At 43.5% G+C, this 18,400-nt stretch overlaps 2 protein-coding genes across 2 annotated transcripts; both read left to right on the top strand.

The window, feature by feature from the left end:
* The first annotated feature begins 577 nt into the window (after nt 1-577).
* Nucleotides 578-4,034, top strand: LOC125300049 (cathepsin Z). The gene is made up of 6 exons (XM_048251537.1): nt 578-736; nt 827-990; nt 1,196-1,375; nt 2,457-2,607; nt 2,849-3,014; nt 3,404-4,034. Exons 1-6 carry the CDS (start codon nt 603-605, stop codon nt 3,515-3,517), a joined length of 909 nt encoding a protein of 302 aa, XP_048107494.1. The 5' UTR covers nt 578-602; the 3' UTR covers nt 3,518-4,034.
* Nucleotides 4,035-5,263: 1,229 nt separating this feature from the next.
* abhd8a (abhydrolase domain containing 8a) lies at nt 5,264-17,339 on the top strand. Its single transcript, XM_048260128.1, is given in 6 exon segments — nt 5,264-5,689; nt 10,281-11,198; nt 12,264-12,434; nt 14,053-14,269; nt 14,511-14,642; nt 14,644-17,339. Coding segments are annotated over 5 exon segments (1,506 nt in total). The 5' UTR covers nt 5,264-5,689; nt 10,281-10,293; the 3' UTR covers nt 14,725-17,339.
* Nucleotides 17,340-18,400: the final 1,061 nt, after the last annotated feature.

Genomic DNA, 18,400 nt, shown 5'->3' with positions numbered 1-18,400 from the left:
GACCAAAATCATTCATATTTGATGACTACCGGTATATATGTATATCAATCGTTCTTCTTCTCTCTTCTGTATTGTTGACACCAACCTTGCGCCAGCGGCGAGATCACAACACATGATTGGCTCAATGTATTCACAACACACCACATGACTGGATCATGTATTCACATGTCGACGTTTTGCTGCGGAAGGGGTGGGATATGTGTAGACAACTGCCATATTGGCGTTACAAACTAACCCCATGCATTTCTATGGAGGATTTCTTGAGTGCTGTCTCTCCTCATTAGAACGTCCCTGGTTACAGTTAATGACAATAATGAAAACCAGAACAAAAATGTTTAAGAATAGGACAGTGTTGATTTGTGTTTTGTGTTTTATTCATTGGGTTTGTTTGGCATGCGTAGCGCATTTAGATGATAAACTTCGGTCCACTTCAACAGACTGTTCGGCTGACCCTCTGGCCACTGTCGGTATGGCAAATCCAAGGAAATCCCAGAACAAGACAAAACAAGTTCTACTTCCGCAACGGTAGGTGGCAACATACGGCTAAATGTCTTACTGCATACTGGGAAGGGACGAGAGAAATTTTAAGGAGGCCTACCACCATGGCTTCCACTATAATATTGTTGTTCTGTATTTCTTGTTTGGTACAGTTATACATAGAAGCGACTGACATTTTAAATAAAGTTTCTGATTCCTGTTACAAACCCATCCAGGATGATAGACCCAAGTTTGTGAGGTAAGGAATGTTTTACGTGACATAATGTTTTCGATATGAGTTTCAATGCTCTCATTTCTGAAGTTGCTACTTTGTTTTAAATGACTGTAGGACATATCCACGGCCGCATGAATATGTAAATGTCTCCGACCTCCCGAAGACTTGGGACTGGCGAAACATTAACGGCAAGAACTATGTTAGCATCACCCGAAATCAACATATTCCGCAATACTGTGGTTCATGTTGGGCCATGGGTTCGACCAGCGCCCTTGCAGGTAAACCAAACCAAACCAATCAAACCACCCTGTTAGGCCTACAACAACATGATCTACCAATTCACCAAAATCTCTACTGTCCTTCTGGAAATAACGCTATCAGGAATTGACCAGCATTTTGACATTCAGTCAGTTGAAGATTAACTGAGTCTGAGGCTTACATAGAGATTTTCTAATATCAGGTGCTATTTTTGTTCTTTTTCAGATCGTATTAACATAAAGCGCAAAGGCGCCTGGCCCTCTGCATACCTGTCAGTGCAGAACGTGATTGACTGCGGCAGGGCAGGATCTTGCTTCGGAGGTGATCATGTTGGGGTGTATGCCTACGCCCACAAGAAAGGAATTCCTGATGAAACCTGCAACAATTACCAAGCTAGAAACCAAAGTAGGCATTAGTTTAATTTCATTAGTTTAATTTATAACCTTTATTTTATGGAAACGTGCAACTTTAAACAAATGAATTGCGTGTTGCATGGTGTTTTTAGTAAAATGTTTTACCAAGGTCATGAAATTACCCCCATTTTAAAAACCCAAATTATCCAATAGTACATGCTCTTTAATAAACTGTACAGGTGTGGAATGCATATCAACAGGCCCTTGTGTACAGCGCGTACAACATGTAGATATACCTTCATTCTCTGTTTTCTCTTTTTTACTGACAAACCTGGGTAAGTTAATTCAAAGTAAGTGGTAAACCTCCTAAAAGAAGAGCTGTATGGCTTCATTCTCCTAAAATATTAATGCCATAGGGCTCTTGTTGTAGGAGGTTTACCACTTACTTTGAGTTAAAGTGTAACTCCAGCGGAAGTTGACCCCAGGGTGTTTTTCTTCATTAAAACACATAAAATAAGCCATGGAGACAATTTCATTGATCAACCACTACAGAGCTTGCTCCGGTATACGCTATAGCCCAAAATCGCAAACAGTGGATTAGCTAAGGGCCATGAGAGAAACGCTTCCCAAATAGCATTTTGTAACCAGTAATATTGTTGAAAACATCACCAAACATCATCAGTAGGTTGCTCAGGGTCCCTACACATAAAACGAAGCACCAACAACGTAGTTAGCGAACCCAGAATTTATTACAGAAGACTGTTAAGATTACTTACCAACTGTCCCCCTATCAGCTCCCCCAACCCAGTATCGCAAGGATTTGTTGTACTGTCACATTTGGTTAAACTATTCTCAGTGCTGGGGTTGGACGAGCTGGTAGGGGGGTAAACTTCACTAATAGTGTATACCGGAGCAAGCTCTGTAGTGGTTGATCAATGAAAAGTATTGTCTCCACGGCTTATTTGATATGTTTTAATACAAAAAAACACCCTGCAGTCAATTTTCGGTTTGTCACTAAACCACGTACTTGGAATACCCCTCAGGTGTGGAATGCATATCAATAGGCCCATGTTTGCAATGTATACAACATGTAGACCTACCTTAATTCTCTGTTTTATTTTTAATGAATTTAGTGTGTGACACTTTCAATCAATGTGGGACATGCACATTCTTCGGGTCATGTGACACTGTGAAGAACTACACCATTTGGCGAGTTGGTGATTATGGGGAGGTGTCTGGACGAGACAAGATGAAGGCAGAAATCTACACAAATGGACCAATCAGGCAAGGATCCCACTGTTCACACTTTCACTGTATATTTGTAGAACACGCACATTATTTACATACTTTGTCTAGGTACATTATTTAGTGTATCGGACAACTTGATGCACAGAAGCCACAGATAAAGTCTTACCCTCTTGTCAGTATGTTCCTGGGAAATTGATAGGCCTACCATGATGTCGGTGCTGTGAAAACCTTTCTCTCTTACCCATCTCTGAAATGATGGTTTGGAAATGTGTTGTAGCTGTGGCATCATGGCCACATCGGGGTTAGAGGCCTACACTGGGGGTGTTTTTGCTGAATTCCACCCCCTCTCCCTGATGAATCACATTGTGTCCGTGGCCGGCTGGGGAGAGGCAGAGGACGGGACGGAATACTGGGTGGTCAGGAACTCGTGGGGAGAGTTTTGGGTGAGTGTGTTTACCTCATCAGTGTCTGTCTGTCTCAGTCAGACCCATTGTGAGTGATGTTTAGCCTCACAATAGTGAGAAATGTGACTGCAGACTCAGAGCGCATGTGAACAGTAATATGACTATGATGGAGTGAGCTATAGTATTTCAAAAGGAACAAGTATTAAACGGTTTCTCGGGGAATGAGACCTTTAAGTTTAATGTTTCTTAAAATGAATAACTATAATGTTGTTACTATTTCTCATTCTAATACAAATACATTCAGTTTTCTGATGTATACAAAATATACAAATATATTATATAATATTATCTTATGTATTTTATTGCCAAATTAACCTTATTTAGACTGAGTTTTAGCACTGATTAATATGCTTTCCTTTCTGTTACAGGGAGAGCATGGCTGGGCCAGAATTGTCACAAGTGCCTATAAAAGAGGCAAAGGAAACTGGTACAACTTAGCAATTGAGAAAAGCTGTGCCTTTGGGGATCCAATCCTGACATAACAGACTAACAACAACAACAACAACAACAACACATTGCATTTACATAGCACCTTTCTAGACACCCAAAGCTCTTCACAGTGAAGGAGGAACCTCACTAACCACCACCAATGTGCAGCACCCACCTGGCTGATGCACAGCAGCCATTATGCGTGAGGAATGCTCCCCACACACCAGCTGGAGGTGGACTAACCCTCTCATTTAGTTTGGTTTCACTTTGGATGCCACAAGATCTCTTGATAAGCTGTTTTTTTATCGGTGAGTGTGTAAATGAGCGAGAGAATGAGACTGCATGTACTGTAAGAGAAAGAAACAGTAAGAAAGTTATACATTTATGAGTAAGAAATGAGTTATGAGAAATGAAGTGGTTAGGAGAAAGATATGATATAAAGGGGGCAGCCGTGACCTACTGGTTAACACTCTGGACCTGTAGCCGGAGGGTTGCCGTTTCGAGCCCCGACCAGTAGGCACGGCTCAAGTGCCCTTGAGCAAGGCACCTAACCCCTCACTGCTCCCCGAGCACCGCTGTTGATGCAGGCAGCTCACTGCACCGGGATTAGTGTGTGCTTCACCTCAATGTGTGCTGTGTGTGTTTCACTAATTCACGGATTGGGATAAATGCAGAGACTAAATTTCCCTCACGGGATCAAAAGAGTATATATACTTATATATATATATACTATACTTATATATACATATATACTTAAAGTGGTGATGAGAAAGTTTAATGAGAAAATGTACAGTGAATTTGAGATGTAAATATCTTAACAATACTATGTAAATGAACAAGAACCAATCAGTAGTTTAATGTTAATAAGACATACTAGTCTATATCGAAAAGTGTTACAGTGTATAAATCATGTGATGAAAAATTCAACTGCTGATATTTCTTGGTTGGTAGCGAGAGGACAGTGTTGTCTCTCTCTTCTCTCTCCAGTGGCAAAGCAACAGTGTCTAGGGCCATGTCATGACATTTATTAACCTTTACATTTGACTGAACTTTTTAATTTGTCTCAGTCAGTGCTTGGTTGCCAGTGAGTCCATGTCTTTGGTCTTGGACCACTTGTATGAATTTGTGTGCGGTTGAATTAATAAAATGTCACAAGGCTCTCTATTCCAGGCAACCATGATACCTTACAAGCAACAATCTTTGTGACTATTTTTTCCATGAAGGCATCATATGGTCACATAGTGATCAGTAGTCAGTGGCTTCATTACTACTATTTAAATTCATTAAAAAACAAAGATCAGTTAGCAGAGGCGTGACTAGATGCACCATGCAGGGTGACACGGGAACCCTCTGAATACAATCCAAGTGCCAACCCACCCCAGTGATAGTTCGGCTTGTCCGCATTAACATCTACAAGTAAAATTGTTTTCTTCGCCTAAACAATTATTTTTGTTTTGATAGCCGAATTATTTAGGTAATAATTTGCCTTTGTATCCGTGTTCAGGCGAGATTTTTGATGTTGTGATGGATCTTTCCCTTTTTTACATGTTTTTTTTTTTTTTCAGTTATCGATGCAAAACACTGGGTTCAAGAGCTGTTTTACTTTGTTACCCTTCTCTGAGTGTGGCCCAACCTTTCCATTTTATCAATTTTCTTGTTGTTGTGGCACTGTCAGTGAGGGGAACATGAGGCACACACTGATAAGAGTCGAGTGTATAGATTCGTTTTGTAACACTCTTTGGAGCATACAGTGGAATTCTACAGAATTCTTCACTTCCTCTTCCAGACCTTAGCAACAGGAGGGGAGTATTCAGTAATTGGCTCACACACGCGATGTAGTAGACGGCAATTCGCTGACCCCGCTGCCACTCAAACCGAGAAGGGAACCGACTGAAGTGCGCTGTGATTGAGGAAAACAAGGACACAGAGGTTGGCAGAAAACCAGCCCGTGAGCTCTGCTACAAGGGATGCTCTACTCTGGCGCATCCTTATCGGTCATCGCCATGGAGATGTCGGAATGTCCTGGGCTTGAGAACCCAGGCATACATGTATATCTAATCCGTTTTATCAGCTGGTGATTGTGTTCACCTTTGGTTGCGCATTCCGTTAAAATCCGTTGAATATAATAGGCAATCAGTTTAATACGCAACAGATTATTTCACAGCGATTTTTTCCTTAAACGCATGAGCTGCCCACTCTGCATCCAAATATCCTCTAAAATACAGGTAAGAGAATTTGCACATTCACAATGCATGTAGTGCATCAGTTACGTATGCAAGCTGTATGGGTGAGGGTAAATGTACAGGCCTACATTTTGTCATTGAATCCAGATGAATAATTAATTATTATAATCAAATACAGTCTTAATAGCTCAGTTAATGTTTTTTAAGTGCATAATTACGTGTATGTCATTTATAAAACGCTGCATCAATAACGGTGCTGCGAGATGGAACGACATTGTACAGGGTTGCTGGGTTGCTTGTGCAGTCGCTATTCTGTATGTCAGTGTTATAGACCTTAACGAAAAGTATCTGGTTAATATACAACATGAACTCATGCATGGATGTGCCTCTATGCACCTGCCTGTGCGTCTTTGGCGCCTGGTCCATTAATTATGCACACCCTATTATGTGCAGCGTGCGTGCACAAACATCATCTGCGGAGATAAGCGTGCCTGGTATATGTGGGTTAATGTAGCCTACTGTACATCATGTTCTAATAAATGTCCATTATGCACAGGCCCAATCTGATGCTAACCAAAAAAATACTGATACCATTTGGAGTCATCGTGAGTGACTCATACAGGTAATTGGTCCATGCTAAATCACTTCATGCAAAATGGTTTGACCTACATATTCTTGTTCAATTCGAGTCCCTCTGTGAAGCTGACTCATTGGTGTTAGGACATATTTTGAATTTAACGTAAGCCAGTGGCAGTGAATTATATAATTTGGTTAAATTAGGCAGCAGATTGTATAGGTTAAGGTGCACTCATACAAGTGGAGCTCTCCTTTATATTCATATGAACGAGACAGCAGCAGAAATGATGTTTGTTCTTGTGCATATTCCTACATCTCAAGATGTTATGTTAATAGTTATACTACTGTATGACCCCCCAACACAGCATCGTGTCCACTGTGACGATGAATGGCTAGCATAGCTTACTTTTTGTTTGGTTGCTGTGTTGCATTTTATCTTGCTGCTGTGCCCCAGTGCTGCGTCACAGGTTTCTAGAAGCCCGGTGTGTTTTGCCACTTACCGATGACAAGACAGGGCCCCGTTGCTTCCCTCTCCAGTGAGCCCCTTCCACACATTGAACCCTGTGCTATTTCTATTCTTAATTAACTCTCTCACTGAGATGCTGTGCAGGGCTGTGCACCTGGCCAACGTGCCAATCCTGCAATCCGTCATCCCATTTGCAAGATTGATTGCACACACACACACACATACACACACCTCCCTCCCTCCTGACCTTCCTGCTCCCCCACCCACAGTGCCATCAGAGTCTTCTATTGAACTTGCTGTCAAGTCTGGACATTAACATTGCCCTCCGACCCCCTACATTTATGCCTGCTTTAATGGTAAAGATTGAGTACAGTATGTCCACATAGGGTTTCATTTCTCATTGGATACCAGGTATGGTTGGCTTTGCTCTGCAGTTGGATTGAACAGCAGGCCCTCGTGCTTCTGTGTTGCGTAATGCACTTAAGGGTCAGGGAGTCCTGCTGCCCGGTTGCCAGGCTCTCTAGGCAGCCCCTGCTGTCCACACTATTGATTTGCAGCGCTGGAGTGCTGATCCCGGCCTTCCCGGGTCCGTCCGAGGCCCTGTGCCAGCAGCCATAGCCCTTTCAGTGTGGCGCCGCCCCGCCTGTGAATAATCAGCTGTCTTGCTCTCGCCAGGTCTGTGGTCAGGGTCGGTCAGACAGGGCTGGGCTGGGCTGGCCTGGTCTGGGCTGGGTCCTAGGAGACTTGTAGCCACAGAGGCCACTTTTGGGTACTGTGCATGATGCCTGCAGGTGTTTCAGAATGAAAATTACCTTTAACTAATTTTCACACATGCGAGGACGTTAGCAGCTCTTGGAGGAAAAATACAGGGTGTAGACAATGTTAATGTACACTCAATATACTGTGCATAATGTCCCAAGTGTCAGTGGTATATGTAACAGCATTTTTAAAGTCGTGCAGCCTCTATGCTGTAAATGCTTAAATTTTGTGGTATTATGAAGCTTTGTTGGCACAAATGCGTCACTCACTAACAACATGGCATGACAGCGTCTGCACAGCAGGCAGCCTCTGCATACGCTGACCCTGTTCTTTGAAGTAGAAGCCGTGGAGCTGCCTCTCGATCATGACTCCCACACTGAGACCTCCTCATGAATATGGATCCTGGCTCCTCGCAATGCACCCTGCACCCGGCCCGACTGCAGAGCCAACGAGAGGAGAATGCGAGATCACCATGGAAACCCAGAGTGGTATAAACACGGGCAATTACAGTACCACATGCAAGGGCTTTCTTTCTCTGCGTTGTTACAGAGATGTGTCTCAGAAGGGAATCTTCGAGAATGACTCGGCATTGAAGGATCAGAGCTTAACTCAACCTTGACGAGTGAAAAGGACAGATCACCATCCAGACCCATCAATGGGCGATCTCCTTTCTGCCACAATGAAAATAATACACACAAACACGTGTGGAGGAGTCATTTCACAGGCATCTTTAAGAATGAATTATTGAAGGGGTAAAAACCACCTTTCCCCAGCATGTTAATTATGTATAGGACAAAGGAAGATGATGCTTCTGGGGCTAGTGGGGCTGGTGTCTGTGTAGGTGTTGCTGAGCTTGACTCTCGTTCTTACTGCTGTACTAATCTCCTCTTCATCCAGTCTGCTCTGTTATTCTCTCATGCTATCCTCTCGTCTCGTCTCGTCTCGCCTTCTCTCCGGCCCTCTTCTCACGTCTCTCCCCCACACTCCTCTCGCTGCAGTCTCCCCGCCCCTGCATTACAGCACAGCCCACTTCGCAGCAACAACAGCAGCAGCAGCAGCAGCAGTGGCAGTGCTAGTCTCTGGAGCCTCAAATACAGTAACCGCACGCATGTGGGCCAGATCTGGCCCGAGTTTTATTCAGTCCCCGCCAGATGTCATGTGGGACTATACTACCACTCCCCACTCCACTGCACTGCACTGTACAGGATGTGCTGATGCGGGCGAGCGTGTCAGCTGTTGCCGTGCTCTGCCACGGGCATGGTAGTGTTTATATTTCCCACCGCCACAATATCTTCGGCCGTAGCTTTTGTCCTCCTAGCAGCCACGGCTCTGAGCTGCTGTGGTGGCAGACAGAGGCTGCTGCGGTCAGCAGGCTGTAGGATGCCCGTCTGGTAGCCATTAGGATAAAGTGTGTGTAATGGTGGATGTGCACTGGGAATTGAGGAAGTCCTGATGGCGTTGCTTTGTGAGGGCCGCGGTGAGAATGCTGTTCTGCATCTCAGCATGCGGCGTTTGATGTTAAATAACTTCTGACAAGGCTTGATTAAGCTGAATTATGAAACCAGCTACGAGGGATGAAATAATCCGGATGTTGTTGTATTCTGCTTGGAAGATATGCCAAGAGAACTTAAACAGCATACCAATTTATTCTCAATGTAATCATTCACTGTGTTTATAAGCCAAGAAGGAGTTTGTGAAAATACTGTTATTACAATTGGTCTGTATGCCAGAGTGTCAGTTTGTAACAACATATTCACATGTTTTAAATAGGCACTGAATTCAGACGGCTTTGTTAGACTAGAAAGCTCTGACTCTGCTGTAGGCAAAACCAGACTTTTTGTTTGATATGCAAGTCAGATGTAAGTTGTTATATAACTAATAACACTATAAATACAGGGCAATTATTTAATATATTGCTGATGTCTAAAGCCTTACTAAATTAGGCAGTGCCCATTTTAATCTGTAATTTACAGAGCTGTGGCTGACATTCAAAATGTCTAGACCCATTCTGGTGTCCTTTTATCAGATTCAAGGCCTTCTTGGATCTCCTCTTGAATTCCTTCAGTGCTGGGTTAGGAGGTAGCTGATTGGTCTTCCTCTTGCCTATATTTAGATGTTTTGGATGGGTGGACATTGGACACCCCTTTCCGGTGGAGGCTAGCCACCATTGAAAACCAGCTTAAGAGTAATAATTGTATTCAGTGATATGGAAGACCTGGAGCCAGTCATGTGCTAATGCTAACCTATTGCTATTAATACCAAGGAGGCCATGTTAGAAGAGCCTTGTCTAATTATAGAATGTCTATGTGTCAGAATGTGAATCACTGCCCTTTTGACAACACCGCCAGTCAGTGCCACAAGCTCTGGGTATTGTCTTGCAGTTTAAGTCAGTGATTCAGATGTACTGTATGAATGTTATGTGGGTGAATGCGGGGAGCTGAATTTGGATCTTTGAGGCCAGAGTGAGTACTATTCCATTGAGAGGATTGGTAAAACTCTTAAAACTGTTAGATGTTACTAATGTCTGGTTCCTGGAAAATATTTTTTGTCTTCACCTACTCGTTGCGTTTCTATGTTATAGATTGTTTTTAGTGACAGGATTTATGCTATTCTATATTATATGATACAAGGATACATTCCATCTTGTTATAGAAACATTGAAAATGTTTTTATAAGCACTTCCCTCTGTAAACAAAAAGGGAATGTTAGAGAGACAGAGAGGCAGAAAGAGAGAGAGTACTAGTAAACAACATTTGTTGGCATGATTATCTGTGTGGTGTGTGGGAGACGAGAGAGAGAGAGAGTTAAAGTAGTCTTTCTGTGTCTCTGCAGGACGTGAGGCACCATGCTGACCAGCATCACAGATGGGATCTTGTGCTGCCTGACAGGCAAGACGGGCAGTGGCGTGGTGCTGCCGGTGGAGTCCTCAGGGTGCACCGACGGCTTTGAGTTTGTGGAGGTGAAGCCCGGGCGGGTGCTGCGCATTCGCCACATCATCCCCGAGCGCCCGCCGAAACCGGACCCAGAGCCAATCCAGGAGCAGGAGCAAAACCAGGACCAAGAGCAGGAGCTGGAGCAGAAGACCGAGCTGAGTCAGGACCAGGGGAAGGGGCCAGGGACAGGGAAGGAGGAGGAGAAGGAGGTGAGCGGGGAGGAGGGGGGAAGCACGGTCCACTGCAAGCGCAAAATCACCGTCTACCGCAACGGTCAGCTGGTGATCGAGAACCTGGGCGATGTCCTGCACTCAGAGATCCTGCAGTGCCAGAACGGAGATGTGGAGCCCTGCACCACCCTGGAGGTGGAGCTGGCTGACTACAACAGCGCAACTGCTGCCACGACCCCTGACCCCAAACCCGCGCCACTGCCCCCTACTACGTCCACGGGAAACGGCTCGGCCGCTGCCGGGCCACAGAAGCCGGCACCCCCTCCACGCCGGAAGCGGAGGAAGCCCAAGCGCACGGTGATGATCGACTCGGAGCGCAAGATCTCCAGCTGCAAGGGCACGGACGCCGACGTGGCGCTGTTCTTTGTGCACGGCGTGGGCGGCTCGCTGGACATTTGGGGCAGCCAGCTGAACTTCTTCTCGCGCCTCGGCTACGAGGTCATCGCCCCCGACCTGGCCGGCCATGGCGCCAGCACCGCGCCCCAAATCGCCGCCGCGTACACCTTCTACGCGCTGGCTGAGGACCTGCGCGCCATCTTCAAGCGATACGCACGCAAACGCAACATCCTCATCGGGCACTCCTACGGGTGAGTGGGCATGGAGTAATGAACTGACAATATGCTAAAACAATATTTTAGGTCTTTCAAGAGGGCTCTAAAGGCATATATGTTCAACATGCACTTAGTTAATTAAGCCTATCTTATGCGTTATGGTTTGTATATTATAGTATTTATTTATTTTCATTAGGCTATTGATTGAATTTGCATTGTTGTTTATTATTGCTATTCTTCTTTTTTAATTGTTTACTGTTAAATTTAAGTTTGTATTGTTGTTATTTGTATGTCACTTTGGACAAAAGCGTCTGCTAAATACCATAACCATAACCAAAGTAACTGAAAGTGATAAGTTAAAGACACAAAAACAAGCATTCTCAACCTGCAGGCAGTATACCATTGCAGCTATAGGAGAGGAAAGTGTTTTACCTTTGTCCTTTTAATCTCTATAATTACATATATTACATCTGTGACTCCTAACTCAAGAGTGTCCATTTTTCTCTCATATTGGTCAGTTGGTAGTGGATGGCTGCAGATCTACTCTGCAATCATATTTGCTGTGTCAGTTTGCCATTTGCTGTAGCTGAATGATGGTTGCTGCTTACACAGCAGTTCCTACTGCCTCACTGAAGCAACACTGTACTCTTTATCAGTTTAGGATTTAGAAAACCCACATGCATCAATATGAGAGAGTCTGTAATATCTTTTCTATTCGATTTTAGTTTTACAATCTTCTTTTTAATGACATTGCATAGAATGTTACTAATTCTTGAGGTTAATGGCCTGATCTGTTGTATAAGACACTGATTTAATCTGACACTTAAACACATGCAGCGCTGCTAAAAGCTTAAAAGTAGAGAGATGCAGAGGTGTGAAATGTGCTGAAAATTGTGCCAACTGATCTGATGCAGTGTGTACAGTAAATCCTCATTTATTAGCTCCAAATTACTCCTCCTCTCAGTCTCTCTCTTCCCCCCCTCTCTGTCTCCCTCTCACTCTCTCTCACCAGTCACTTTATTGGCTGTTCATGTACTCTGAAGGGAACAGAAAAAGGTACTGTGAACGATAATGAACTCTCTCTCTCTCTCTCTCTCTCAGAGTGTCCTTCTGCACGTTTCTGGCACACGAGTACCCTGAGCAGGTGCACAAAGTGGTGATGATAAACGGCGGGGGGCCCACGGCGCTGGAGCCCAGCCTGTGCTCCATCTTCCAGCTGCCCTCCTGCGTGCTGCACTGCCTCTCGCCCTGCCTGGCCTGGAGCTTCCTCAAGTAAGACGCACGGCCCGCATGGTCAGCACTCAGCACACACTGCAGGGGAACGCCACCAGGGCAATGTCAGGGAGAAACAGTATTAAGTTATGAAGCATTATATGTTATGAAAATATCTAATTCTGAATTTTATGTTATATAATACAATATATCATCCTTAATTCATAAATTCACAATGTGGGAATTTCCCTTTTTGTCAGTTTTCAACAAGCTCGGTACCCATTAAGCGCTAGGGATGTACCCAGTTCATCTAAAACCGTCTCAGTGTAGTGAGTTTAGCATCAAATTGAGTCTGAAGCTGTTATTTTAAACTAAAGGAACTACTTTGTGTCTACTTCATTATCACATATCAAAATATGTAAACATATATGTAAACATATAAAATAACTTACTACTATTGATTGATTACAGTTGATTATATTTATGTTAACCTACGTATGCAACCCCTGTACAAGAATATCGTCTTGATTTTAGATTAATGCATCATATGGTAGAGCAATTAAGACACCTCTTGATAAAATATATACAAAACTGATTATTGTAAATAGCCAAAATTCTGAGCCTTGACATACAAATCAGTGTTTAAGTTGATGAATTTACCTCACTGTATAAAGGTATGACAGAGTTATTAAAAAATTGCAATTCAAAGCCAATGTATTGCTTTCTCTGACCCATGTGTACTGGGCTACAGTTCATCAACCTGGCAAATGGAAATAGAAAGTCCAATGATTACAGTTTTTCTTGATTGCTTGTGTCAACTCTGACATCACGTTTTCAAAATAATTAACACAGGTCTAAACAGAAGCACTCTGGCCAAAATGACACATGTTGCTTGCAAAAGACCGTAACACTCTCAAAACATCTAAAACATTCAGCAAAAGCAAATGCCTTCAAACAACACAACTTGTAGTCAAATCACTGTGTGCTTTCAACCATTACACACTGGGCAACAAAATGCAAAACATAGTCTTCAGTATCAGAAGTTTCAGCAGTTTGTGCTATTTCTTTCTAAATTTTCAGATCAATCAGAAAAACTGAAAAGATAAAACGTATTGAATAAAAATGAATTGTATTCATTCCTCTCTCTGTCATTGACGTAAGATCTACAGTAAGCACCTAGACAAGGCTCTCAGCTTGAAGTTGTTTTCCTTTGAAATTCTAACGCCATACTGTCCACCACTTTTAATTGAAATAGACCTACAGTAAACACCTGAACTTGTCAACTTTTCTTAATAAGTCTTCTTATCCAAAAAAGGCAAAACAGTAGTGCCTCTAAAAGTGCCTCAGATCCATGCTTGCATATAGCAACACAGAATAGATGGTATCTCTTATGGATAACAAATGATTGCTGATTGTAGAATTGTGCACAGAAAGTTTCACACAGTGACATTAGAAGCTCATAATTTTGCAAGCATATCGATTAGCTGTGAATAAATGCTTTCTATTTGTTCAACACCGGTAATCCAATCAAGCTTGGAGTCTTTGCATGAGAACTGTGAAATCTCTGAGAAATATTTTCATTAAGTGCATGTAAGCAATTGAGGACGAACATAATCACATTTGGGTTAACCTATATCTCAGCATTTTGAGCTCACCCGCTTTCTCTTCATCTCACCAGGGCTGGTTTCGCCCGTCAGGGTGCCAAAGAGAAGCAGCTCCTGAAGGAGGGCAATGCCTTCAACGTGTCCCCGTTTGTGCTGCGCGCCATGATGAGTGGGCAGTACTGGCCCGAGGGGGATGAGGTGTACCACGCCGAGCTCACCGTGCCCATCCTGCTCGTGCACGGCATGTACGACAAATTCGTGCCCATGGAGGAGGACCAGCGTATGGCAGAGGTGAGAGACGAGAGGTGCACTCAGATCGAGATGATTGATATGACACAACAAATATTTGTAGTTGGCAAAGTTTTCTTTTTTAATTATGGCTCAAGTATAGTAATGTGAACTGATTGGCTGGGTTAGGGTGAGTTGTTTATAGAGTGCCTATGATACCACACACAGTTGATATTAGTCACTGTCTGGTGGAAAGCTTCTCTTAGTGAAGTCCATTGGTGGCAACCTCACTTCCTCTTTTCAGATCCTGCTGTTTGCCTTCCTGAAAGTCATCGAGGAAGGCAGCCACATGGTGATGATGGAGTGTCCAGAGACTGTCAACACCCTGCTGCACGAGTTCTTCCTGTGGGAGCCGGACACTTCCAAAAAGGACTTGACCACGGCCAGAGCCATCACCGCCAGCCAGAACCCCCCGGCAAACGGCACAACACAGGCCTCCAAAGGCATCAAGCCTCTGAACAAGTAGCCAACAAGATCTGGCGGAGTGTTGCTGATGATGTCCTGATGAAGGCTGTTTTATTGAAAATGGCTGGTTTGCTCTTGGTCTGCACTTCTTGAAGGCAGAGGGCTGTTTTAGCGTGAGAGACAGGGTGAGCGTTTCTCGAGCGAAGCTTAGAAAGGACGCCCCCGCTTTGAGCAAGAGAGTGTGGAAATGTAGAAGCATTTCCGCTTGAAGTGAGAGACTAACAAGGACTGATCCACTTCAAGGACAAATATGGCGGGTTGGACATCTCAGTCACCTTCACGTTAAAGAAAAATTAACATCTTTTGTCCTTGTGGTGTCAAATCAACTGGACATAACGTACACATAACGTACACATAACGTTCTATTAGAGGACTTAAAGTCACTCTCTGTGTTTGTGCGTATATGCTGGTGGAGCACTTGGTGCGATGATTGTATCCCTTTGTAAGCTACTGGTGAACACGGTGTAAGGGGGACCACTTTTTAAGCTATGACAAATGTGTCTTTCCCTGAACCAACTGTTATGTGGCCCATGGCTAGTTGCTCAGTACTGTTAAAGCTTAGTAATGCTACAGCTACCACTAATAATAGTAATAGTTCTGTCTTCCCTCAAGTTCTGACATACAAAACATGACCATCGACCACTGACAGGGTGCAAGATACATGCATGTCATGGTAACATTGATATAGTCTATATTATTCCCACCTGATTGTCTTTGGTAAGGGAACAGGTGGCTGAACAACACCTCATGCTCATTCATTATTACAGAGTAAGCCCCATGCATATTATACAAATGGGGTGTCTTAATTCATGAAATAAATGTCTCCTGATGGACGGTCCAGTTAATGCTGTGTCTTCACATTGAAGACAGTAGAATTAGAGGGGTGTGTGGAGGGAGGTCGAGACAGCTGATGCTGAGTGCTGATGAGAGCTGCACGGACTCCAACTGATATTCTGAGACTGAAGTTGACTGCTAGGACATGTAAGAAGTTCATTATTCTAAGATACGCAAGCACAAATGCAAGACAGCACTGACCGATTCAGAGCCAGTGTATTTGAGAACGCTTGGAGGGACCAGAACAGGAAATCCAATTGTGGATCACTAATGCCATTTTAAAGTACATGACAATCACGGCACCAGGGTGTCTGTTGTGTCTGCCATTTTGTTCATATTGCTGGGTCCACAATCTGACTCTCGATGGGTGATGTCTGCCTATGCAAAGCAAGGGGAGCAGCTGTTCACTCAGTGACTATGTTACCATGCCAACCATGTTATGCCAACCATTTTCAGACTTGCTCCAGAGAGAGCAGTGTCTTCTCACCTGATTGGGTTGATATAAGCTTACTAGCATGTAATAAAGAGACCCTTTCTTGACAGATCTATTCATAAGTAATAATGCTTACTGTAAAAAGTAAGAATTGGTGCACAAAAAAAGATATCTTAGTATTGTGGTATTAAGATTGACAAGCCTATATGGAATGGATTTTAATATATCAAATAACCAACATTAAGCTTTCTTTGTACAAAGAACCTCTGACATGATCTAATGTATAAATGAACCACAGATATAAGCTTGTTTCTTGAACTCCACCTAAAAATCATAATTCCTATTTTGGAAGGGACATGAACAGTGTTTGCGGTGAGAGCTGCCCCTTGCAACTGGTCTATTGTGAGGTATGAACTTTCTGACATTCAGTCAGGTGGGAGGGGATCCAAGCAATGAATGACAGCGTAGGTAACACTATCAGTTTTTTACTATGAAGCTCTTGACTTTGTGGTGAGGCTGTACTGCACGCGTCTACCAGTCTCCGCCCCACTGGTCCTGAGCATACCTCCAGCTGTGCACTGTCATCAAACACAGAAAGCGGAGCGGGATTGATATCTGTCGTCAAAGGCAATGTTGATGTCTGCGGTATTAACTGCTCAAGAGACTTCCTGCAGGCATGACCTGTGCACATACACACCTTGGCCCCCCCCCACCCCACCACTACCACCAAATCTCAAACATCTACTAAGTCTGTCATGTTCCAGCACCCCTGCCCAGTGCAGGTTCTCCTGAATCATTTTGGGATCCCCCAGCCCCTGTGAAAGGAATCTGTGATGGATTTTTCCCCTTCCTTTTAAGGTGCAAGAGATAAATCAGTGGTCATGATGTGTTAAAACACCTTGCTTTACATGGGAACAGGCCATGCCAGAGAATAACTAAAATGGAGATGAGCGGATGCTCTCAGCTTGAAGTTGTTTTCCTTTGAAATTCAAACGCCATACTGTCCACCATACAATGTACCCCTTGCAAGCTGTTGGGATATGTTAATAGTGAATGAACCTCATGACTGAGTGCTTGTTCTGCCCCGTTCATGTGTTAAAATCCGGTTCTCCAGTGTGCTGCTTGACTGTGTGTGGTTCAACCCTACGTTCAAATATATGGCATTTATCAGTGGAAAAGAAGAAAAAGATAACATATGCACTGCCTGGCAAAGTGTGCATATAAACATGTTGAAATTATAAATCATCATTGATATTCAAAGACTGTTCATTGTCTGTGCTCTCTCAAGTGTTTCTGCTGAGACTGTGTAGCCGACTCTAATAAAATGATTAATTTATTTGGCATTCGTTTTTTGACTACAATATTTGTTAGGTCCTCAGAAAACCATCTGTTCAAATAGGTGTATTCCACCTGTTCAACTGCACCTCTTCTTACTTTTCTAAGGAGGGCGCTGTTGGAACATTTGATTTATGTTGTGTTGTGTGTGTGTGTGTGTGTGCTACAAACAAGATGGAACATGACAGATTTTGCCAAAACATTTTCAAGAAACCTGCTTAGTGCATCCTAATCTGAAATGACTTGTGAGGTCCTATGGGGTCCCCAATCTGGCTGGAGATAAATGAAAAGCCCCAGAGTTCCAGACGTCTGTTTTCCATGCATGCGAGTCGACGAGGAAGCTGTGAATCAGAGGCGCTCTACAAATATTTACATTTAAGACTCGCTTTTTTTGCAGACCCGCCTACTTATCCATGGAACATCTGTAATGTCTGGGTCACCCAATTTACCTTAAAGCCATTCGCGTTGGCTTTGTATATTTATGTGAATAGAGTTGGAAGGAGTTGGGTGTGGGCGTTCATCTCTTGATGTAATGGATCCTTAACATCAAGACCAAGATGCTATAGATGGTATTGTGAATGGGCTTGAAGAAGAATGTATTTGTCCAGTGTACTGCGAGAACAACAGCTTGCTCTTAGAATACAGTTATATAGCTCTTACTAAGTCTGTTCTTTAGGTTTAGGTCTACACAGTGGGTTATCATAAATTTGTATTAGCATATTGCACCTGTAGGCCAGGTGTCCCTAATACGTTTAGAAAATGAAAGCAGCCAACCTGAAATACAACTCACACAAATACCACACACAGTTGCCCAACACCAACCATTCAAACATATTTACCAGGACTGCTGTAATTGATGACACATTATGCAGAAATACCAAGGCAGGGTGTTTAGGAACCCGCAGGATTTCCTCAACAATTCGCGTCCAGTCCAGACATTTCCAGAGTGTGTTTGCCCACGTGTTTTCGGCCGACTTAAAATGATTCGCTCCACACTGTGATGGCTCGATAATTAGGTCCATGATTTCCAAAGGAAAACAAATATTTCGATGGCAGAAATAAATTCC

This window comes from Alosa alosa, chromosome 1, assembly GCF_017589495.1.
Source record: "Alosa alosa isolate M-15738 ecotype Scorff River chromosome 1, AALO_Geno_1.1, whole genome shotgun sequence".
NCBI lineage: Eukaryota > Metazoa > Chordata > Actinopteri > Clupeiformes > Clupeidae > Alosa > Alosa alosa.
The sequence above is the reverse complement of the archived record's forward strand: the minus strand, read 5'-3'. Positions and strand labels throughout refer to the sequence as shown.